Source organism: Rhinolophus ferrumequinum, chromosome 12 (assembly GCF_004115265.2).
Source record: "Rhinolophus ferrumequinum isolate MPI-CBG mRhiFer1 chromosome 12, mRhiFer1_v1.p, whole genome shotgun sequence".
NCBI classification, from domain to species: Eukaryota; Metazoa; Chordata; class Mammalia; order Chiroptera; family Rhinolophidae; genus Rhinolophus; species Rhinolophus ferrumequinum.
The window spans coordinates 60,541,138-60,566,789 of NC_046295.1; the positions used below are offsets into that span (position 1 = coordinate 60,541,138).

The following is a 25,652-nucleotide window of genomic DNA, read 5'->3' on the forward strand; positions in this document are numbered from 1 at the left end:
CTCTATGCACCTGTGCCCTCCTGGTTCTGCATAAACATCGTTGGTCTCTAGGGCCTGCAGGAAGAGATCTTTCTGAGGCTTTAGTTAATTAAAATACTTGGGATGAAAGGCAAGAAAAACATCTACTGAACTGGCCCTGCAACTGAGCTACTGCTTGTAAGAATAGAGTTTTCTTTGCTTTTTGTCCAGACAAATGGATATATTTAAATAGGAAAGGAAAGAGAATCCATTTCACTCATGAGAACTCTGAATGAGAAATGTTCATAGATTTATGTTGGCTGGGGCCGTAGAGAGCACACTGTTCATTCGTGCATTCAGCAAGCATTCATTATTTGCTTGTTACATGCTGTGCTATGCTGGGTTCTTTGGGTAAAACAGGGCAGATAAGACCCAGCACCTGCCCTCCTAAGGAGATGAAGTGTGTGCATAAGTATGTATGAGATAATGACTGCTCAGTGTCTGGGAGATTCACAGTGGCAGATATATTTCTGCTTGGGATTGAGAAAGGTTGTGAGAGAAGGTTGGCCTTCAAACTGAGCCATGATAACATTTCAACAAGCAGAGAACTTAAGGTGGGGTATATTAGCTTCCTGGGTGGCTTAAAACAACTCAAATGTATTCTCTCACCATGGCAGAGCCTAGAAGTCTGAAATCAAGGTGTCAGCACGCTGCTCCCTCTAAAGGCTCTAGAGAAGAACCCTTCCCTTAGCTCTGCCTAGCTTCTGGTGACTCCGACATTCCCTGCCATTCCTTGTCTTGTGGCTGCACCATTGCAATCTCTGCCTTGTCTGTGCAGGCCCTCTTCCCTGTGTGGGTCTCTGTGTGTCCCCTCCTCTTCTCGTGAGATCATCGATCCTTGGATTCAGGGTCTGCCCTAATCCAGTGTGACTTCATCTTGACTAATTACATCGGCAAAGACCTTATGTCCTAGTGAGGTCACAATTTGAGGTTCTAGGTGGACACCCATGTCTGGGAGACACTATTTGATGCACTACATGGGGTGGAGGGAATGGAACAAACCAATCGGGTGCATAAAAGAAAGGCGGGTTTACAGAGCGGAATTAGACTATTCTGAGGGGGCCCTGGAGGGAATAGGAGGCAAGGCTGGAAAACCATGCTCTGGCCAAACTATAGACGGCTCGTATAGCAGTGTGGGAGTTTGAACTTTACTCAATAGAGAGATGGGAAGCCAGGGGACTGATGAGATCCCCGACAAATACTCATTTAGCAACGATTGGAGCAAAGGATTGGTAGAATCATCTCTTTGAGGAACTATGAACTTAGGTGGGACCAACACTTGGTGAGGTTGGCCAAAAGGGAAACATTAAGCCCAGAGGCTTTTATTTCAAGGAGAAAGTTGGCGGTAGGACTTTTGATGGGTTTTCATTCATGCAACAAATATTTATTGAACACCTACTATATGCTAGCATTACTTTAAGCTCTTGGGACACAGCCATGAAGAGTCAGGCAAGGTTCGTACATTGAAGGAACTTGAACTTTAATGGGAAATGAGACGTGAACAAAGAAATAGTTTCATGAATACATTTCCATTGAATTTATCATCATTGGAAGCAGGATGCCTCATGCATAGCTTTGCCTGTGGATACTTTGCATATCTACAGTGAACCTGAAAATTTGAGCATAGATTGAATTATAGGATGAAACACAGTTTTGCAAAATATTTATATTATAATTATGGAGCTATGTAATCACTGATACTGGTCTCCAATTGACATATTAACCTAAAGTCTCTGTTTCCCAGTCCATAACCCCTGTGCTTAGACAAATGCTGAATTGAACCAAATCCTGCAGGTGGGCGTCTTTTTGAACTGGTACTAATCTCCTGTAATTTATATGATCAGTATCATTTTTCTTGAGAAAAGAAATCTACAATGAGATGGCCAATCTTTCATTTTATTCAGTGAAATTACATGTTTCCTTCCATCCCCATCAGATACATTTGCCTGTTAGAATTAGAGGTGTGGTTTTTGGCTCTCTCTAGCTGAGGGTAGTAGTCTAGCTCACATCAAAACTTAATAACTTTTTACCAGGAGCTGTCGTACTTATGTTTATGTCTCTTTGTGGTTATATTTTTTAAATGATTGGTTTTTGTTTTTGTTTTTAGAAGCTATTGTTATTTTCTTAACGGCTTTCTACCGTGTTTTCCAAAAAATAAGACCTAACCAAAAAATAAGCCCTAGCTTGATTTTTCAGGATGACATCCCCTGAACATAAGCCCTAATGTGTCTTTTGGAGCAAACCTTAATATAAGACCCGGTCTTACTTTTTGGGGAAACACGGTAGTACTCAGCCCTTGTCACTTGTTTGGCCAAGAGGGAGTAATGAGTGGGCCTTTAGTTTGGTCCAATAGTTAGGCCCAAAGAGGGTCCAAGTCTTCTAGCACGATTGCTTACATACAAAGTTTGTTGGAGTGAATACCTTCCAAATCTCTCCCTGCTTCATTCGGATTTGGCACGCTGCGGGAGGAAACCCACGTGTGTTGTGGTCTGCCTTTCAGGAAGAATTTTTACTTGGTGATGCTGGACTCCACAGGGATGTGGTTTTCATTGTTTCGAGCAGAAGTGACCCCACTTTGTAGTTTAATTCTGCAGATTTTTCCACAGAATACCACAAGAGCTTGACGGCACATACTTCTCAGCCCTGGTTGGGCCTTAGTATTTACATACTTCAGTGTGTCATTACTCTGAGGTCCAGCCTCTTGGGTTTTATGTCCAGCTGCAGCACCAAGCATCTTCTGAGTAGGAGGCGATGCGAGACATGATCTATCTTATAGTCAAACTGCTGAACTCATAATATTTTTGCAGCCAGTGGTGGAAGCTGATTCACAATGAGTGTGATTCAGGCCTTAATTTCTTACCCAAGGTAATTTTGAGAGGTGTGAAGTCAAGAAAGACCCACAGTTGTCGCTGCCCCTATAGAAATTAGCCCTGAGCGCTGAGCTTCTGTAGCCAAGACAGGGCTCAGTCCGTACCTGGCAACGTCCCAGACTCTAACTTTATGTCCTTCACTTTGCTTCAGTGAATAACCTCATTCAGAAAATGTTGTTGGTCATTTGCCTGCCTTTCAAAGTCTGTCTTGTTTTTTATCTTGGTCATGGTAGCCATGTTTTTAGAAACGAGAAAAAGTTAACGTTTTTCTAAAATTAATCTCTTAGTAAAAGTCCACGTGGCACTAAGAGACTTGAGACTCTGGGGACGTCTTAGTTTGGAAATGGGAGGCCTTAGCATTTCAGAGGAAATAAGCAGGGAAATGACCTTCTATCAAATCCAGAAGATAATCAAAAGAAATTCAGATAGAAATCGTTGCCTTCGACATCTATGTCTTTTGCGTTTTTAAACTATTAGGGGAAAAGAGGCTTATAAGGATGCTGCATGCAGATCTGAGGAGCCCTGCTCTTTTCAGAGGTGAAGGAGGAGGGCACCGGCCAAGGTCAGGAGGGCACTGCACTAGAGGAGGGACTTTGAGGAAGTCCCTTAACAGATCAGCTCTCAGTTTCCATATCAATAAACGGAAGGTAATAAAACTGACTTTGCAGAGTGTTAGGAGGAGAGAAAGTAACTGTGAGGGTAGAGTACCTAACCCAGATTGAAACGTACTGACCACTTAAGAAATTGCAGCAGTCGTTCAAATTATTTATTATTTTTAAACTGCAAGGTTATTATTCTGAGTGCTCAGGACTGTGTAACATTCACTCAGACACACAGTGTGAAATTGGAAACTGCAAAGAAAACTGAAGTGGTAGAGGAAAAGGAGACATCTGAAAACCAAGTTAGGAAAAACACGGTAATTTATGGGGGAGAAGGGAAGACTCGAGGGTCCTTAAATGACTGTCTTTGAGGTGTTTGAGACATCTCCGTATGGAAAATTATACCCAGCTATTCCCCATCTCCACGGAGGCCCACAGAACCAGGGCAACCGGCCCAGGCCTGAGCCGAAGAATGAAAGTGGAAGCAGTAGAAATGACAAAATATAAATCAGGAACAAACATGGAGAGAGCAAGAGGAGGTGCAGGCTCAAGGAAGGTGCCAGAAAAGTTCACGTGAACCCTTCCTGTGAACCCCTAAGGTGGGAAAGTATGCCCTCAGTGTGTGAGGGCTGGTTGCCTGGTTCAGCCTGTACCCCTGTCTTGCTGGGCACGGCCTCCTGGTGGTTCGTGTCCACACGTCTCCCCCAGAGGAGCGGGAGTTAATGCTTGGCACTGGGCTTAGAGCAGTGGTTCTCAACCCAGGGTCAGTCTTGCCTCCTCAGGGTACATTTGTCTGAAGGCATTTTGGATTGTCACAACTGGGGAGGAAGGAGGTGCCACTGGCATCTGGTGCATGGAGGCCAGGGACACTGATAAACACCCAACAATGCACAGGACAACCCCACCCCATCCCCCACACACACACCCCACGAAGAATTGCCTGGCCCCAAAATGTCAGTAGTGCTTGCTACTGAGAAACCCTGGGTTAGAGGAGTAGCACATCGCAGGATGGGCTTCCTTAAGGCTCACTGGTTTACCCAAAGCATTTTTCCACTTATACCAGACCATGGAACTGAATGGTTAGAAGACTGTTAAACATTTGCTATTCTAAGAAAATGTGTGGATTACATTATAATCATGTGTTTCTTAGCTGTCTGCTATACTTTGGTTTAAAAATATTTATATTTCTAAATAAGCAACTGACTCTTTGTACAGGGAAAATAACATATGCATTAGAGCTCCAGGGGGAGTATGTTGCAGACACCACCTTCCACGCTCCCTCTGCCCAGCTTTTTTGCTGGCCAATTAATCGCCTCATTCAAGGGCTCCCCAGGCAGTGACTGCCCTGCAGTGAGAATGTGATGGCTGAGTCTAAGGCATGACGTTGGGTGGGGAAAATCCCCAGGGGCCCAACACACGCCAACAACAAAGGGAGGTCTCACCAAGTGAGTGGCACCAGCGCACAAAATCCCGATGCTCGGGAAACATTGCTACTCAGTGACTCTGAGAATAAATCAGGCTTTCTTGACTTAATAATACATTGCTGTTTCTAAATAATATAAGTATATGTTGTGTGCGTCCATTTGTAAACTTTCAGAGAGTCTCCTGAAATCTAGACACAGCGTGAATACACACGCTATATTTGATCCTTGCATAAATAGCACAGATTTTAATTTTATCCCAGTTATGGATCTCTGGCGCGTGTGCCCATACTCTGGGCAGACTGGTGTGAAATTTAATTTGAGCAGCTAAACACAAGGGTGAGAGAGTGCAAAATAAACAAGCGCACGAGTTTTCAGCCCTACAGCATTTGGTATGTTAATGAGAAAAGCACCCAAATCCACTCCCTCTTTTGTTTTTGCCCTCCTGACAATCAGATTACAGATTGAAAAGGCACAAATCCACCATTTTTCCCACACTACCCGTTCTCCCCCTGAATGATGCCTGCAGCTTTTTCATTTGTACAGTCTTCATAGTTAAGAGTTGGAGTTTTCAATATAGTCAGTGGAATTGTAACAGCTACATATGATAACAGAGGGATAGTAGACTGGGTGGGGGGACTTACCACTTTGTGAAAGGTGTAAATGTCTAACTATTACATTGTTTTGTACTCCTGAACCTAATAAAAAATTGTTTTTTAAATAGAAAAAATGTTGGAATTTTCGTGAATGAAAGTATACATACAGGTTTCTTTGTTTTTCTATTTGATACTAATTAGAGATTCCCTCGGTGTCAGGAAAACGAAAACGGTCTCCTTGAGGACATTTTGGAAAGGGGAACAGGAATGGAATTGGAAATGGTGGGAAATAATGGGTTTGCTGTTGGACAGACAGGGATACAGATCTCAGCTTGGCCAGTCTGTGACCTTTGGAAAGTGACTTAAGAGCTCTGTTCCTCACTTTAGCAATTTGTAAAAACGGGAAGAACTCCAACCTAAATCGAGTTGCTAGCAAGGTGTACAGTGGTGGCACATAGGTGCTTGGAGAATGACAGTTTCCTTCCCCCTTGAAGATAATCCGTAAGTCCAGCCTCAGTAACACTTGGTGAGAAAGTAGGAAGTGCTAATGATTGCTGTTGATAATCATTAATGTTGGTCAAAGTGGCAGCCACTAACATTCTTCTCCCCTCCTTTAATCACCTCCATTCAGGAATTAATTAGCAAGCACCTTCCAGCTTCCCCACCCTTATTTATAGATCATTCTGAGAATTAAGTACACAAGGAGCTTTTGGCCCTAACAACACTGACTTGTACCAGAGGAATATGTTGTTTGGGGGTTGGAAGAGGGTATCATACGTCTGTGTATACAGTTCATGGACCCAAATTCATAAGAAGTTGCAAAATTGAGTGGGTGTTTCTTTTCATAGACCAAAGAAAGGACGTCTGCTGATCAGTAAAAATTCCCGTCTCTCTATTCAATTTGTCTCCACAGAAGAGCGAGTTGTCCCCATTGAAGTGTGCCGTTCCAAACTGTCAAAATACTTGCAAGGAGTAGTTTTCCGCTGTGATAAGTGCACCTTCACCTGCTCCAGTGACGAGAGCCTCCAGCAACACATAGAAAAGCACAATGAACTGAAGCCTTACAAATGCCAGCTCTGCTACTACGAGACCAAGCACACGGAGGAACTGGACAGCCACCTTCGGGACGAGCATAAGGTACTTGTCTGCGACTTCCTGCCTCCCAGCCTCGGCAGGCATACCTGTGGAAAGGGCCCGCGTGGGCTGGAGAGCTGAATTGAGTCACACCCACTGGGTGCACGGCAGAGATTGAACGAAAATAATGTTTATAATGAGGTTCAGGTTTTTTCTATTATCAAAGACATACCAGGTCAATTTTTTAAAATTGGAGGACCCTGATGGCAATAAGGAAAATCACCCATAATGCTAGCACCCAAATCCGAGTGCTTAACATTTTTGGTCTCTTCTACGCCCACTTTCTTTTGTTTTACATAATTGTGATGATGCTATACATGACTTGGTGTATTTTTCCATATTAGTTGAAAGGCTAGATAGTAAATATTTTAGATCTTGTAGGCCAAATGGTCCTCGTAGCAACTACTCAACTCTGCCCTTGTAGCAAGAAAGCTATCATAGACGAGACATAAATGAATGGGCATGTTTGTGTTCCAATAAAACTTTATTTACAAGCACAGGCAACAGGGTGTGGACCCATAGTGGCCATGTCACTGTGCCCCTCAGTTGTGTAGGTTGTTTCCAACACTTGGCTAACTAGGAAGATTTTCCAAGACATCGCTGTTCCTGTCTTAAATAATATAAGGACTATAAAATGTGTTATTTCATTTGAGGAGGGGGATTGATGACGAACAGATTCGTACACGACATAATGAAAGGTTTGTGAAAAGAAAATTCTCTTCCAAAGATCTGATTGTAGGGTGACGTCATCCAGGAGCTTCCTCGTTTCTCAGTTCCCTAGTTTGGGCATATCGGGAATTGAGATGATTGTTTGTGTTATTGCCCAATTTGGGGGGGGTGGGGGCGGGTAGGGAGTGGGGGTGGTATGAGCCTATTGAAATGCTTCCTAATTAACCACCAAATCCAAAACATCTAGAAAGTGTTTACTTAAAGCACAATGAAAAGCACTTTTGATATTGTTTTTTTTCCCTTGCTCTGTGTCCTCTCAGTGGAAAATACAGGCCCTCTTTACTTGCCTTTACAATCCCAAGTTATAAATACTTTAGTTTGAATCATCTGCACCCAAGGGTTGAAATTTTTCTGTGGGGTGCTGAGGGAGAAGGCTGAGTTTTATCACCCATCCACAATTTAATGATTTTATGGTAACTTTTCTGCTTTGGAACACATTCATTTTCTAATGTGTCTGCCCAAAAATGAAAGCAGAGAAGAAAAGCCTGAATTACCTCACTTAAAAACTTTAATATATTTTCTTACTCAAACTTCCTGGGCATTTCTGCCCCCAAACTCAAAGGAAAATCACTCATCCATTTCGAACCAAGCTTTCTACATTCATGTACGTGTACCTTATGTATGTAACCACTTCAGATCTTTTCATTATCTTGTTCAAGCCTTCAGGCTCATGTTTTGGGACAGAGCAAACCAGGAAGATAAATTCTTCCGCAGTTGTTGCACAGTGGCTTGTGAGTCACTGGGGAAATCCAGAAAAGATTAGAAACTGTGCAGATGTGGAACCAGAGGCTTCCTGGGCAGGCGTGGAAGGTTAGGGCTTCCAGATATGCATCAGAGAAATGGGTTGCTCAGGAAGATAGGGGCCTGTCTTAGAGCTTTTTGGAGCCAAACAGACCTGGGTTTGAATCAAGTCACTTAAATTTCTTTGTCTGTTTTCTGATTTCTAAATGGGAATCTTGATACCTTTCTCAGAAGTTTTGTAAGGTTAAATGAAGTCCTGGTATTTCCCACATTTTGAGACCCATTGTGTTCTTCAGTCCATGTGAATTGATTACTCCTCAAGTATACAACAATTATACCTATCACAAAGGAAGTTATGTTCCTGAAGACCTAAAATGTATTACAAAATCACTTATACCTTGTGTTCAGACACGTCTTTCATGTTATATTTTCACTATGCCGAGATGTGCTCTTTAATTTTACTCTTTCTTGTGGTTGACCAGCTTATTAAGTCCAATGAGCGCCTAATTGAGGCTACAGAATTGCCACTTTCAGCACGCCTAATGATTTTCATCTTCGTCTCAGTTGTTAAGTTTATGAGATTCATGCTTATTACTGATAGGAGCACTTTTTCCCGTTTTCTGTTCCTTGTTTTCTAAATGCTGAGTACAAAATGCAGTTTGAATTCTTGAAATAATTGTCCAAACACTATTTTATAAACAAAGATGGCAGTGCTCCTGAAACTGACTTTTTGACTGATAGGGAGAGTGACATTATACACTTGTTAAAAATGGCCATTTATCAGGGTAAAGGATGTACAAAAACCCGATTTCAGCATTCATGAAAGGGGTACAGGAGTGTCAGTGTACAATGTACTTAATAGAAGTTTGCTAATAATTCAAATACAGAAGTCAAGGATCATAAGGCAAGAACAAGAAATTAAAGGCGTAAGAATTGAAAAGGAAGAAATAAACAGTTTTTGTTCAGAGCAGTGTGATCTTTGTAAGGAGAAAATCCTATGTAATCTATTTAAAAAACTACTAAAATATTATTGAGTTTAACAAAGTTGCAGGATATAAGATCAATATATAAAAATCAATTATATTTATATACACTGGTAATGGACAGTCCAAAAATGAAATCTTAAAAGGATCAATTTCATTCACAATACATCAAAAAATAAAGTCCTTAAGAATAAATTTTAACACAAGAGCTGTGAAAGCTGTATACTGGAAATGACAAAATATTGTTGAGAGCAGTAAAAGAATTAAGTTAATTCAGTATATACCATATTCATGGATTAGAAGACTCAATATTGTAATTCTTCCCAAATTGATCTACAGATTCAATGTAATCTCTATCAAAATCTCAATAGGATTTTTTTTCTTTGGATGTTTTCTTTGACAAACTGATACTAAAATGTATGTGGAAATGCAGAGGACCTAGAATAGCCTAACGGTGTGGAAACAGAACAAAATCAAGGACTCACTCTTCCTTATTTCAAAACTTACTATAAAGTTACAGTAATCAAGGGCATGGGGTATGGGCATAAGGATAGAGGCCTGGATCATTGGTGCAGAAGGAAAAGTCCAGAAATAAATCCTCTGGTCAGTTCAATGTGGTCAGTTGATTTGCATCACAGATGCTAAGGCAATAAGGAGAGGATAGTTTTTCAATAGATAGTGCTGGAACAATTGGACTTCCATATGCCAAATAATGATTATTGACCCTTACGTCACTCCCAACACAAAAATTAAATCAGAATGGATCATAAACTTTAACATAAGAGCTAAAAGTATAAAACTTCTAGAAAAATGTTAGAAAATTTCCCTTGGGTTAGGGAAAAATTTCTTAGCTACAGTACAAAAGCTACTGTCATTAAAAGAAAAAATATCAATAAATTGTATGTCATCAAAATTAAATTTTTGCTCTTCAGAAGACACCATTAAAAAATGAAAAGGCAAGCAACAGATGGGAAGCAAATATTTGTAGAGTAATTATCTAACAAAAAAAACATATAAAGAACCTTTATAACTAACTCAATAATAAGATAATTCAACTTAAAATGAGAAAAAGAAATTGAATCGACACTTTACTCATGAGGATATATAAATAGCAAATAATCACAAGAAAAGATGCTCATTGAGACTCATCATTAAGAAAATGCAAATTAAAACAACAGTAAACTATCACTACCTACTCACTAGAATGGCTAAAATTAAGAAGACTGATAGTGTTAAATTGTTGGCAAGGATGTGGAGAAACTGGAATTTTCATACAGTGCTGGTTGGAATATAAAATGTCATGTCCACTTTGGATCATTTTGGCAATTTCTTTAAAACTTAAACATACACTTACCATCTGATCCAGTAAGTCTACTGCCACATAAAGTTGATGGATAAACAAAGTGTGATATATATATCCATCCAATGGAGTAAATACTGCTTATCAATAAAAAGAAATGGGCTACTGATACATGTAACAACATGGATAAATCTTTAAAACATCATGTTGAGTGGACAGAAGCCAGACACAAACTCCTACATGTTGTATGATTCCATTTATATGAAATTTCTAGAAACTATGGAGACAAAGCAGATCAGAGGTTGGTTGGGGCTGGAGATTGGGAATATGGGAGTAGGGATTGATTGAAGAGAGTATGAGGGAACTTCTTAGAGTGACAGAAGAGTTCTTAAACTGGATTGTGTTGAGGGTAGCACAAATGCATAAATTGACTAAAATTCATTGAATTGTTCAATTAAAATAGGTGAATTTTCCAAAAAGAATAGATGAGTTTTATAGTAAGGAAAATATACCTCAGTATCTAAAAGGTACAAGTTTCCCAGGACCTGACACATAGTAGGTCCTCAATAAATGGTCATTTCCTGCAGTCTTTTCTTATAATGTTGAGCCTGGGAACACATAGATCTACCACATGCTCAAGATACAGATTAATGTGTAAACTACCAAAAGTAAAATGTGCAATAGACTTAGCAATTGGTTCTAAGCTAAGGTTTACTTTTTGTTCTCTCTCCAGTAAGACTAGCTGTTGAGTGCATTACTCATTACATTCTTCCACGAGTAGCTTTAGGTGATTTTGTGTGGTGGAAAGAATCTATTGAAGAAACTAAAAGACACTGTAGGATGTATTTTCAGTCAGGATTTTGTTAAACAGAACTGGACATTCAAAACTGGACTTCTCAATTCTGCCTGCAAAGCTTGTAAACCTCAGAAAATGTCTCTAAAGATGTCAGATGGTATCGTTCATGACTAGACAAAATACTGGTACCAGCAGGAAGAGTCCTTGAAGTCAAATATACTGTTCCTTTTAAGCACCAAATTCTCCAGTGCACTGGGTTTACACTGCCATGTTTATCCTCAGAAGCCAAGGTAACACACTGCATCTTGTCTTCCTAGACCTTTATCTTTGTGCTGGGGAACAAGGAAGCACTTGTTATTTCTTGGAATCTAAAGTAAACAGTGCAGGCTCTTTAGATTTTTATTTTTTCATCTTTCAACTTCCTGTCTTGTTTTGATCTCACTAGATTTTCTAAAAGACAGACTACTATTTCAATCCCTCCCTTCTTCCTTCTTCCATGTCCCTCCCTCTTTCATCTCTCTCTCTCTCTCTCTGTCTCTCTCTCTCTCACACACACACACACACACACACACACACAAAATCACCTACCGGTAGTGCCATTTATTAGCAATGCCAGTGAAAGTTAATACTTAACATTTTTAGGAAGTTTGAAGTCATGAAAAAAAAACCAAACCTTGCACTTGCATTAAAAAAAAAACCCACATTTTTTAAAAAGAAAGTGTAAGTGTATGCAGTACCTTGTTAGTGTTCTTTATAGTCCTGAAGTCTCTTTGCTAGTTTAAGGAACATAAAAATATATTATCTCTAACTTAGTTTGCTCATAAAATTGTCATGTTCGGTATATTAAATTTAGAAGGATAGTCTATTCAGGCAATACACATTCACTAATTTAATTTACTTTGAAATGTTTTTAATTTTTTATACAAATGGAGCCTCAGGCGGCTGAACTCTAAGGAACTCGTATCTCTCACTTTTTGCCAGTTTGGGGAAAGCAGCAGAACATTAAGCTCAGAAGGAATCACCAACATTTTAGTCATTCCAATAAAATTGTTCAGCTTTCTGGACTAGTGAAATCCACAGTGGCATAACAGTCACATGAAACATTTGTTTCCAGCAAAGAAAATGAGAAGAAGTAAGACAAAAGAAGAACCTTCCCCACGCCAGATCATAAACACACCGTTGGCCACATTTTTTTCGGATTCCATTTAATTTCTGAACTAAGAAGTAGCGGCTTCAGCTTTATCAACTCCAAGGATTTTTGCAAGCTGAAGGTTTCTATATAAGATTATTGTGTCATTTCACCCCCGTTTTCCCTCATGTTAGTCTGGCTTCTTGATTTATCCACCGTAGATCTGTTTCTTTTGTGTATTTTGGAAGACAGAGAAATCAGAAGTAGATGAGCAAGAGGTGTGACCGTTATAGAGGGATGTGTCCGGCACAACCTTAGATCATATTTCTCAAGTAGACACTTGAAGATGTTCTGTGCCTATAACCTTTGAATTTATCCACTAAACTCTCCAGTCAAAATTAATTGTTGCTGCTTCCAAGCTTCCATAGGGCTTTCCTTCTTCCTCTCTTCCTCTCTAAAGGCATTTATTTCATGCTGCCTCAACTCACACTTAATTCTTAACAAGTGCCTGTCTTGCCATTGGGTGCAATGTTCTTAAAAGTGGAAACCACGTTACATATTTCTCTTTTCTTCCAAAATCTAGTATAGTACCCTGCATACAAGAAAGGCTCCAGGAGCTGTGACATAAATCAATAAATGAAATCACTTTTCAGGTAGGAGATTTTAAGGATCCTGGATTTGTTGAAATAAGCAAAATGCAGCAGCAGCAGCAGGATCTCTGCCTCTGGATTTCCAGCCCACGAGACTGGCAACAGCTCAGTTGGCCAACAGCGAAGTTCGTGGACTTCCTTAATGATACCTTTCACCTTGGCTTTTTTGACGGGAGTTGTGCTGAGATTCTCCAAATGAGCTGATTTGGTTTGTGTTGCTAAGTAGATCTATTCCTTGACTTCCATCCTCCATATCCTCCTGGGTACTTGCCCACCATTTATTCTTACTCTTCTTAGGAACATTTTTCTTCTGAAGAAAATGTCTCCAAAAATTCTACTCCTCTATGCCATCCAATTTTGCAACAGAACAGTATTGTCACAGTACTTTTTCCTTCCTTCTTCTTGTGTTCAGCCAGTATACCATGGATAATATTTACTTATTTTGTGAATAATTTTGCATTTCTACAGATGATTTGTATTCTAATGGGGAAACTGGAGCTATAGCATCTGAAGATGTGAGTTCTCATCCTGGCTTTATTACTTACTGGTTTTGTGTTCTGTTTTCCTCGTCTACAAATATGGAAGATAACAGATATCTTACCCAATGGTCATAAGGGTTAAGTGATAACATAGAAAAACTACTGGATTAATTTTTAGCACATAGTAGATATTTGGAAAGAATCAAAAAAGTCTTTTAGAAAATGTCCAATTTTTTCTCTAATTAGCAAGCAAATTTTTATCATGGGATATACATCTTATGGCAATATTATGAATTTTTTTATACTTTGTGATCTCCCATGGGTTTTTATGTTACCGGTAAATTCACGTGACACTTATTGTGTGTCAACTACATGACTGACCTTGTACCCTGCACTGAGCATATAAAGCTAAATAAGAAAGTCACTAGTCACTACCCTGGAAGAGTTTATAAGCAAGTGGTCAAGAAAAGCTTAATAAAGAATCACAAACCAGCTTGTTAAATGCTTGATAAAGGTATCTATAAAATGGGAAGGCCGAATAGAACAGAGCGAATATGGTGACACAGCTCTTCCACAGAACTTTTGTACACTTAGCTATCCTTTCTAGAAGCTTGATTGAATTCCGATTGAAATGCTCTTATCTGAGAATTCAAGATTTTTAGCCTGCACTTTTGACCACCTTCCTATAAGAAATTGTAGAGACAATGCTTTGCTGATTTCTTTCCCTCGGTCCCTTTCTGACTTTTAAAGACGAGCAAAGAAGATCTGCTGGCTAAACCACCTGATATTATAAGTATGGTCCACCAGCTAAGAATGGTTTTGACATTTGTGAATGGTTGAAAAAAATCAAGACTAATATTTCGTGACATGTGAAATTATATAAAATTTGAACTTCAGTGTTCATAAATACAGTCTCGTTGGAACACAGCCAAGCTCATCCATTTCCTTATTGTCTGCAGTTGCTTCCAAGCTATAGCAGCAGTTGAGTAGTTGTGACAGAGACTCTATGGTCCAGAAAGCCTAAAATATTTGCCTACCTGGCCCTTTACAGAAAAAGTTTGCCAGCCTGTGCTGTAAATCCTTTAAAATCTTCACTGCACTATACATTCTCAGTTTGTGGCTGAAATAGGCATTTCTGATATAAGAGGCAGTTTTTCTGTTTTCTGGTGTCCCTGTTTCTAGAAATAAAATACTCACTTTGGCCTTTCTACATAACATGGACATGCACTAGTAGGTGATGTGAACGTCCTGATTGGGTGTTCCTTTTTGAAAGTACAAATGTTAAGTCAGTGGGAGGGGGAACTCTGGAAATATTAAGTGGAGTTTTCTTCATCACCGTCTCCCCCATTTAATGTCTGCTAAGTAATCTGAAGACAAGTGTATCCAATTAGATTTTTTTTCATTAACAAGCAAGTTTATATTAGTCTCTGCTATACAACTGGGTTTACTAACCTAGGACAATATGAAAATGCATGTTCAACTTGGCTAATACTTGTAAGTCATGTAATGCTTCTCCCCTTTGAATAAGCCACAAGTCTGGAAATTCTTTTGTATACTAGGGACAGATCCAAACTATTTTGCTGAATGGTTAAAAACCAACAAACAGAATGACAAATGTAGGTATGAAGCTTGAACATTAAGCATGAGGGTTTGAAGTACTGTCACTTTAAGAATAAAGTATAACTTTAAGGGTAAAGCATTTGCTGGTCGATGGCACTTCGTCTCACATTCTTATTGGACAGCAGACTTCACCATGACTCTGGGTTACTGGCCTTCACTGGGAACTTTGGGTCTTGGACATTCCCAAATAACTTTCACAGGATATAAGGATCTGCATATAGTTTTAGAGTCTGAGTGATTATATATTTGAAAAGTCCACCCTTCAAAACCATGGGTAGATTCTTTTGCCTTCAAAAGGCTGCAGGGATCCAGGTTCTAAATCTTAAATTCCTTGCCTTACTTTTTTGTCTCTCTTTTGTGGGCCTTGGGGGAAACGAGGTAATAAATACTTCTTATCTCCAGAGAAAAAGGTGAATTTCCCTCAATATTTCCTCAGCACCATTAAACAGTTACTCAGAGGCCCACTAATCTCCAGGGCCAGAAAGTAACTCGTATGTCATTTTAGAAGCCAACTTAGAAGTATGTTGGAATTTTAATAAAGTCCATACTCCTTAACTTTGACCCTGTAATTTCATGTTTGGAAATTTAGCCTATAACGTTAAAACTAAACATTAAAGAAAGGTTTATGTAAAATAAAGTTTATAACTACATTTTTAATAAGCCAGAAATAGCCAAAGGTAAACTCATAGCAAAAGTCAAGGAAACTAAAATATAATGAAACTATATACTGATTAAAAATAATAGTTATACATACAGAGAGTGATATTTATGCCATGCCAGACTTAAGAAACAGGATATACTTGCATATGTGTTAGTATGATTACATCAGTGTAAATAATCTATGCACAGAAGACAGGCAGACAGAAGTACACAAACTTGTTAACAATTAGCATGTATAAGTGGTTGGATTTTAAATGAGTTTTGTTTCCTATTTTCTAAATTTTCTTTGTGAAAGTTTATAGGAAAGGAAAATGTATTAAATCAAAATGAAGACACCCAGTAGCCAGGAGGTGAGAACAGCCCCGGCTCTGACCTAGACACTGCAGTGTCAATGGACATCCAGCTGTGAGTCGGTCAGATGCCGTGTCCTCGTGCAGTGTGCAGTTCAGTTATGGGCAGGGGGAGGTGCTGACTAAACAATTAGTCCGTGGGATGAGGTACACAGGGGGCGTGTAGGGTGCTGTGGGAGCACAGGGCAAGGGTATTTAACCAAGGAGGAGTTCAAAGACTGTCCCCCTGTGACACTGAAGTGAGGCTGGAAGACTAAGGGGTCCCCGCATGAAGGAGAGAGAGAATTTGAGACAGAGGACATGGCATGTGCAGAGAGAGAGGCATAAAGGCAAGAGCATGGCATATTCCAGGAAGCTTAGTAAGTTCAGGGTGGTGGGAACCAAGGGGAGTCAGTCTGGAGAAGGGGAGCCAGAAAAAGGTGATAGCCAGCCATGTAAACCACAGTGAAAACTGAGGATTTTATCCTCAGGGCAAGCAGAGACTGACATGAACAGATTTCTATTTCTTTTAAAAAAAAATCACTCCGAAGGCATTGGAGAATAGATGCAAAAGGAACAAGAATGGATGGTGGGAACCAACAGGGAGGGAGGGGACGAGGGAAGGGACTTCCGATAATCCAGGTAAGAGACAGTGGCTCAGAAATGCAGCAAGGAGTCTTCCCTTTGTATTAAGATTAATACTGGATTGCTGATTTCAGGATTTAAAGTAGAATAAGAACCCAACACTATCAAGACTTTTTATTGGAAAATCTTCTAATTACATAGCAGAATTTTTAGTTCTTACTTTTAAATCTTTTAATTGCGTAGAAAAGATTTTAGAAATCTTTCAGGACCACTAAATCCTGAGTCAGCCTGGTGAATATCATACGGTAAAAATGTCTTGTACTCTTTTAAAACTGTGTATCATCCAAAACGTTAACAGTTTTCCAGTGAAGGGAAAAGAAAGAGGAAGGAGGAAAAGAAAAAAAAGAACATTTGGTTTGGTGACAGCTCTTCTGTCACCATGAGCTCCTTGAGAAGCAGGGGCTGCAATTCCTAGTACAGAGCTGGCTTTTATATCATAAAAATTCACAGAGGTCCGTAGGAGTAAGGCATAGCGGAAAAATCCCTAGTTAGGAAGGTGCTACCAGCAAAGGCAGAGACTGTTACTGTGAACTCTTAGAGGGGAGGAAGGAGAAATAAAGATTCAGAATGCTTCTTCCTCCTCCTCTTCTTCCTCCTCCTCCTTACCTTAGTCTATCCATTTTTAAAACGTTTTTTAATGAGCAAAACAAGAACTTGCCTTCCCTGAGTGTTTAGCATTGAGCTTGAGGCAGACATCTTTTCCACCCTCGTGTTGAGTTTTCGAAGTAACTGAATTCATGGACTTCATTATTATAGTTCGATCAATGTATTGTCTCTCTTGTTTTAAAAGAGCTTTTATCCTGAGTGTTCTTCCTCCTTTTAAATGCTTCCTACCTCTTACCATGACATTGGGACAATATTAAGCCTTTCACAGGGCTTGTCTGTTGGCCCTGATACTCGGAGTCTCTCTCTCACATTTGTCACAGTTGATGATGATGTCCCCATCTGCCAGGCATATGGAATCAGTGGTGCTCAGCAAATCTCTGTCCTAGAGAATATTCTTGAATTGTCTTATCGATTCCCCTCGTCCTCTTCTGAGCCCTCATTACACTCTCTACTGCAGCAGCTTTGGAAATCTGCCTTGGAATCTAATGAATGATCTCTGTCTTCTCTGCTCAACTATACTGTGAGCCTCTGGAGGCCCAAACCGGGTCTCATTCATCTTTGTGGGTCCCTCTCCTGGCCCCCAACGGGGAACACAGTGCCTTCCACAGAGGAGTAGCCATCACTGTTTATTAGATTGACCTAATAGTTCAAATAGTTGTCATCTGGCCTTTGCTGAGACAGCCCACAGCCCTCCGGGTTGATAGTATCATGGAGAAAAAGGTCGTTACTCGCACCGCTAGTTTTTAGGATACTTACAAAGCCTCTTCACTTCCAGAAGTATCTGGAACTAGGGTAGTTTACAAAAGTTACCCCTTTGAATTCAACTCAAAAACTGCTTATTAGACACCTACTCGATGCCCCAGGATTCATGATACTTCTGATTTCCTGTTGACTGTAGCTCACGTTTCTTACTAAGCTTGGTAAGGAAGGTCCAATGTTGACCGTTCCATGGAACATGGTGGAATGTGGGAGCCGAGGATGGATCCACCTCTGGAAAGGTCAGTGAAGAAAAGGACCTCTTAGGCACTGATGTTTTTGGTCCTCGTTCCAAAAACACAGTCACAGGAAAGTGAGGTTGGCAAGAGCTCTCCGCCAGGGCGAGCTGCATTCAGGCTGTAGTTCATTGTTCCATCATTCGTTTGGGCCTTTTTCAGGTAAGCCGTAACTTTGAGCTGGTTGGACGGGTTAACTTGGATCAGTTGGAGCAGATGAAGGAAAAGATGGAGAGCTCCAGCAGCGATGACGAGGACAAAGAAGAAGAAATGAACAGCAAGGCTGATGACAGAGGTTAGTCTCATCCCTGCCGCCCCGAGCCCCAGATGGCAGCCAGCACGTCCATGGGGAGACAGAAGGGAGGCAGAGGTTGTTGAGCAACAGAAGGAATGATCCTTCTCGGTTAAGTAGCAGAACAGACTAACTTAAGAAACATGTCAGGAGTCATGTCTTTGTAAACTATTACCAGCTATAGAAACTCCAAGGAAAACAGGCATTTTCTCTCTAACTGGAGCCATTTGTTTATTAAAAACATATAGCGGTGATTTGTTTTTAATAAGGAAAACTGGTGTCTAGGGAATCTTTACAATAAGGACTGGCAGACAACAAAATGGATGACACTATAAAGCTATGGAGGAACGTAAAGGAGCTTCCAAGTGAACGCGTATTTAAAATTGCTGCTTCTGGGGCATACACTGCTGAGGTTATGGGGGAGGAGCCCTGAGTCCTCCGTGTGGCTCTTTTCTTAATCTCTTTGTTGCTGTTTTTGTGTTGTAAAGAGGGAGAAAGAGACCAACAGCTTTCATGTAGCTGTGTACTTACAGGGGATGCAGGGGAAGGTCTCATGGAATGTTTGTACTATTTTTTCAACTTCCTCTTGGTCTGTAATTGTTTTCAAAATGAAGGTTTTCAAAAGTATATTAGGTTATACATTTATGTGATCTAGAGTTGGTTTTATGTATTGTTCAAAAGAGAATATTGTGGCAATGCCAAGACAGTGCATAGAAGCATATACGTTGGTCTGTGTTACTTGAGTTATTGCAGATTTATCAAAAACACACAGACAACATAAACATGAGAAATAAGCACTACAGATGTCATCCTGGTGATGAGAAAAATGGGATTAGTTGCTGCTTTTGAGCGTCATCACATGCTAGGCCTAGTATTGGTAGTTTCTAGATAACTTTATTCTTTAATCTTATGTACTGTAGAGGGTTCCACAGTTGGCCTGCCTGAATTTGGCTCCCGTTCCATTACTTACTAGCTAAATTGGTAAATTATTTTAACTCCATGTGCATTTAGTAATAATAATAATAATAATAATAATAATAATAATAATAATATCACCTTCCTCCTTTACGAAGGTTGTGTAAATTTTAAGTGAGATAACACACAAGATATTACCTAGTTCCTGAAACATAGTAACCACCTAATAAATGATAACCCTGCAATGTAGGTGGTATTATTGTTATTTAACAAATGGGGAAATAAAAGGCCAGAAAATTTAAGAGCTTATTCAAAGTTTAAAAAAACAAAACAAAAACAAAAAAAAAACCCTGGAGGTTAAAGTTAGTCTTTTGGCTCCAAAGGCAGGATCCCTTTTACACTATGTACCATTTCCGCAACCCTTTGTCAGTGAAACGTTCCCTGAAGGAAACCTGACCCTGAATTGTGTCACTTCAGTGGCGCTAGGGCCTCACTCAAAGGTGCACTTTTGCAGAATATCTTTGTTTTTCCTGCTTGCTCAGTCCGCAAGCCTAAGAAAGCCCATTAGCTGGCCTTTTCCCTCTCTCCCTGTTCTTTTTTTTGATCTGCCCCTGCCCTCTTTCCCACCCCCACCACAGCAGTACACCACAGGTTTGCAAAGTAGGTTTCCAGGTTGGCCCCTGAATTCCCAGCTAAGATGACTGCCAGCCAAGCTGTGCCAGGGTGCCCGTGGTCAGCCTGAAAAAGAAATGGACAAATGAAACTTCTTCACCAAATAGGTTGACTGTCGTTGTCAAGTTACAACTTTAAGGAGCCATGGTCATCCATTCTTACAAGGAAACTGGCTGTGATCTGAAAATCATGGTTTTTCATTTTCATTTTTGTTAACGTTTCACAAATATGTTCTTGGTGATGAATTCTTTAACGTCTGTGCTCTGTTACCAGAGGAAGAAGGTGCTTTTGACACAGGGTAGAGAGGCTCTTATTGTTTCTTGATGCTCTGTGTCCTGCTGTTCCTCTTCAGGATTTCAATTATTCTTCCTTGGCTTCTATGCCTTTTTAATGTCTAAAGCTGACCACACGTGATTTTAGAGGCATATAAGCATTGCAGAGGCGAGAACCCCTTTAGTCCTCCCCTCCCCTGTGACTCCTCCAAAATAAAAGCATAGAAAATCAGAAGAAAAAAGATGGCAGTTAGATGTGTGGGGCACCAGGCAAATTTCCTTGCTTGCCCGGCGTGGCCACCCCCCTTTGCACGAACACTGTGGCATCAGACCAGCTCCGTTTGACTGGAAAGAGCTTCATGGTGTCTGATCGCTTCTCACTGGCAAGTAGCATCACATTCACGAGCCTTAACCACATGGGGGAAAAAAGTCTTGGGGCGGAGAAGCATGTATTCCTCTCTCAGGGTGAGGGATTTACATGAGTAACTTCTAGTAATGTTAACGGGAATCATAAGCCGAAAGCTTCCGGTCCCCCTCGCCAATCCTTGAAAGAACAGCCTCCTTTGTCTCATCTCGTTTGAATCAATTTGCCACCATCTAGGTATATTCTTGCCAACAAGAAGAAACGACACACAATAGCCTCGGGGTGTTTTTGCCAGACGGTCTGTCTTCTAGGAGTAGAGAGTGGGAGGTGGCTTTCGCCAGGCTCTCAGGGCTGATGGAGAGCTATTTGATGTGTGACACGTAATGATTGGCCTCTTCCTTTGAGGATGAAACAGCATGAGCCATTGGAAAGAATAGATGACTGGTTTCATGTTTCCTAAGGGCAAAGGAGCAAATGTGCCAGGAGCATGCCCCTCGTTGGCAATGTAAGACTTCCAGCAGGCGCACTCAGTTCTGGGGGGCTCACATCCTTGTGGTTACCCCATGCTCAGCATCCTTCCCCAACACGAGAACTGGAGAGAGGGCTGACTGTGGCCACACTGCAGGTCCTGCCTAGAAAGCCCAGAGGGAATTTGAAAGAGAAGAAACCAGGCATGAAAAAAATCAAAATTAACCCAAGCAGAATCCTCCCCACCCCCTCTCATTATGCAGTTGGGAGGAGTCAGGAAGGCATTCTGTTGATTTCTTGCCCAAGATAATCCCTGCTAAGGAATTAATGCGCAGAGCAGATGGTGCTGTCTCATTTCCAATGAAAAGAATCAAGGAAGATAGTCTGTGCAATTATTTTTAATGGCTTGTGTGGTGATCTTCTTAATTTGTGAGAAAATGTTTCATCTTTTGTTAAAACTGGCCCCGTTCACATAGCTTTTTGTGCTGAAGATTAAGGCAGCATAGAGGTACCTATCCTGTTAACGTCATCCTGAGGATTTTATTAGATGGACTATTTCAACCAGGAGACGTCTTCCTGTAACATCGTGTATGCACAGGCACAGACTGATCAAATAGTGGAGACGATCCCCATTTCCCTGTGCACTGCCCTCATTTTGCAACGTGGCTGCAGAGCTGTCTAGGTGCTGTGGTTTATAACCCACAGGAAGACTTGGCCCTCTGTGGTATAATGAAAGACATATGGGCTTGGGACTCAGGATCACACAAAGGCTGTGTGAGCTCTCATCTTTGAGTTTGCCAGGAGGAGTAGCCTATAAGCAATTAGCCAGCCAATCCACGTTTGTCAGACCTCTCACATGTGCCCAGAACCGTGGAGGAGACAAACAACGACAATCAATATTTGATGTTTGCAACACACCTGTCCAGAGCTGTCTGTATATCCCCACATTCATGAATTCCACCAATGGAGGAGTAGATGCCAGGCAGCTGGCCAGGCTCCCTGGTTAGCTGAGGACATGCTTTCGCACACTGGCCTCCCCATTGTCCAGGATTCACGTTCGTGCTAGATTCTTTGCTTGTGGCTCCCATGCAGAGCTTGTAGCCACCCTGGGAGCTGTTGATTATGATATCCATGACAGATGACCACAAGTTGTGAGTCAGGAAGGCATTCTCACTCGGAAGGAGTCGGAATCCTGAGGTCTACCGGTGCATAACCCAGTTCGGGGTTTTCAGTTGTCTGTGTTCTTTTTAGTGAGCAAAGATAAACCTCTGTCAAACAGAAAACGAATAGGTGCTAAACTGTGAGCCACTGATAGAACATCACAGGAGGGAGAGATTCAGTAGGAATCAAAGCTGAGAGACACCACTGGAATGGGCAGAAGGCGTTCTTCAGGCAAGAAAGACCCAGATTATTTGTAATAGAAGCAGCTGGGCAAGTGAGGTGGAATGGGGACGCTTGGGGCCTGGGAAACGGGAGCGATTCTTGAAATACCCTTTGGTGAAAAGCCAGATAGGAGAAAGAATAAGGGATCTGGAAATTGCTTTCATGAATGGATTTTCAAGTGAAGGAAGGAGAGCAGGTTTCCTGATGAATGTTGACTTATCTCTTCTGCCTATTCCCACAGCACACAGGTAACGTTTCTGTTTTCTCCTTACAGATCTAATGAGATTTTCTGACCATGGGGCTGCTATTAACCCTGAGAAGCGTTTTCCATGTGAATTTTGCGGACGGGCGTTTTCACAGGGCTCTGAGTGGGAAAGGCACGTGCTGAGACATGGCATGTAAGTTGCGCTATCCCAAGAATGCTTTTGCCCCAAGTGAGAGGTGGCAGGGAGACCAGGTTCTTTTTTTTGGTTCCCCTGATGATACCCAGACCCCTCTGTCACATTTCTGGGCATGGGAGGAGAGGCAGTTGTCAGGAACTAGGTTTCTCCGTTTCTGTTGGTTTTGAAAATCGTCACCCAGACACAAGTCAAATGAAAAATCATCTTTACGAATGACAACTCCTGCTCAAACCCTCCCTCGCGTAGAAGTTTTGCACTTTCTCCAGCCAGTGTCCCTTCAGCTTTCATTAGCATGACATTCTCTGATAGAGCGTGGACCGGGGTCAAAAGATCTGGCTTCTGCTCCTGCCTCTGATGCCTCATTCCTTGAGTGGCCTTGAACATTCCCACGCACCTCTTGGTGCCTTCAATGCTCTGCCTCGGGGACAGAGCCAGCTTCTGCCTGCCTCCCAGGTAGGTGGGAGCATACCTGTAAAACACTTATAAGATCCTTGAATATAAAATCGTCCCTTCCACAAAATGCTCTTAGTCCACCAAACACAGAACCTACAAGTTGGTCCTTTCAGCAGTAAATGCCCCTGAAACCTGAAGCATCCAAACTTCAGAGAACATATGTAAGCTTCCCATGGCATGGGTTCCATCTTCAGGTTTTTGCTTTTTGTTTCTCTGATTTGTCTCTGGACCTGTCATTACGTCTTGAATATCTGAGTTGCTCTTTTAATCTAAATAAGTAGCCAATCTCCTGGCTTCGGCGTTCCACTGATGAGTTTGAGCATAAGACAATTCTTGCTATTACCAGTTATGACTTAACACTGTTCCCCGAGGAGGGAACATAAACCAACTATGTTCATCTAGAAACAAAGCATGATGTCATCCAAGCATAGTATAATAATGGATATTTTTGTAGGTTCAGATCTTTGATATGATACCAGAAATACTTGACCTAAGCATAACAGGTAGCAAGGATAAATCATTCACAGTGTAGTCATACATTTGTGGCATTTGTTCCAGGGAAACCCCAAGGCCTTTTTAGGATCAGGGAAATAAGGACGTGACTCTTTTCTTGTCGTTTAATTAGGAAAATATATGTATATTCATCTGTCTCTACCATCCATGTTTTTCCAGGGCGTTGAATGACACCAAACAGATGAGCAGAGAAGAAATCCACCTGAAAGAGAGTGTGGAGGACAGTATTAAGGTGCCCTCTATAGAGGAAAAGGAAGATGACGAGGCAATTGGGATAGACTTTTCCCTAAAGAATGAGACAGTAGCCATCTGTGTAGTAGCTGCTGACAAATCTCTCCTGGAGAATGCAGAGGCCAAAAAAGAATAAGTGTTTTGGTAAAATTCTTAATCACACCTTACTTGAACCATGATGAAAAAGTGGGAGGGCCAGCTTGGGCTGAGAAGTTGGGGACAGAAAAGAGAAGACAGAACAAAGCTGCTTTTTAGGACTGAACAATCTATTTTCAAAGCACTGGTACCTGTGTGAGTGAGTATGTAAATTAAAGTTATTTAAATGGTTGGAATATGTGGCTCCTTTTCCATCACTACATCTTTTCTTCCGGATCTTCATCATGGAAGCTTCATTTGTTACGGAACATGAAAGTACCTCCCATGCGCACGGTGTGCTCTGTGGTGGTCTTGGACAGGATGTGGAAACAGAAACTCCGTGACAGTAGAAGACTTCTTAGGGGAACAACTTTTTGACGCACAACTTTCGGTGCGTTTTTCTAGTTTTAATACCTTAAGCTTTTTCAAGACCTAACTGCAGCCGCTTTGGGGAAAAAAACAAAACAAAAAAAACAAAAACAGAAAAGAAAAAACTGCTTTGCATAAAACAGTCACCTGTTTCCTAGTACCTCAAACTTAACCAAGGGATTTCTCTGCATTTGTCAGTACTACCTGTCGTCGTGGTTAAATGTAGAGAGAACTGCTGGGCAAGATGGTGAATGGAGAAAAAAAAAAGAGTTTTAAAGAAAGGAACACAAATTGTGCTTAAAATCCCCATGTGGGTTTTATTTCTTAAAATACTGTGATTTTTTTAATTATTTTAGTAAAAAACAAAACAAAAAAAAGAAACAGACTTTAATTATTAGATAACTGTTTGTGAATTGTCATCCTTTATTCCAGGTAAGCTGTTTATTAGTGTTCAACTATAATTTAGAATTTGGTAGATTCATACGAGCTAATTTTAAGGTGACTGTGGAGTTTTGTTTGCCACATGTTTATTTTCTATCAATTTGAGTGTTACAAACACAGCACAATTCAGTTTTTCATATAAATTGTTTTTTTGTGTGTGTTGTTACTGTTTTAATTTGGGGGCAAAGGAGATTTAGTTTTTTGTGAATAGGAATGTTTTTATTTTAAACATGGAAATAACAAAGATATTAACTTTCTTTTTTTTATTTAACTAAAGAACCAAACTTTTCGGCACAGCTATGCAGCTTGTGGGCCAGACGAGGAAGTCCTCTTCACCCTTTTGTTGCTTGTCAAATTAACACATTATCCGTCTCACACAAATAATTTCTGTTAGGATGGGCTGGATTTTGTGTGTGATTTAAAATCTGTGTTCTGTTTTTGTTTGC

The 25,652-nt window shown here is 40.7% G+C and overlaps 1 protein-coding gene across 5 annotated transcripts in view; it reads left to right on the forward strand.

The window, feature by feature from the left end:
* Window positions 1-24,866, forward strand: part of ZNF462 (zinc finger protein 462) — a 131,914-nt gene extending 107,048 nt beyond the window's left edge. For all 5 annotated transcript variants that reach the window (XM_033123997.1, XM_033123996.1, XM_033123998.1 and 2 more), the window contains exons 10-13: window positions 6,418-6,641; window positions 18,460-18,592; window positions 22,938-23,061; window positions 24,190-24,866. In XM_033123997.1, coding sequence (XP_032979888.1) covers window positions 6,418-6,641; window positions 18,460-18,592; window positions 22,938-23,061; window positions 24,190-24,397 — 689 coding nt within the window. In that variant the 3' untranslated portion in view covers window positions 24,398-24,866. The remainder of the gene's footprint in view (window positions 1-6,417; window positions 6,642-18,459; window positions 18,593-22,937; window positions 23,062-24,189) is intronic.
* Window positions 24,867-25,652: the final 786 nt, after the last annotated feature.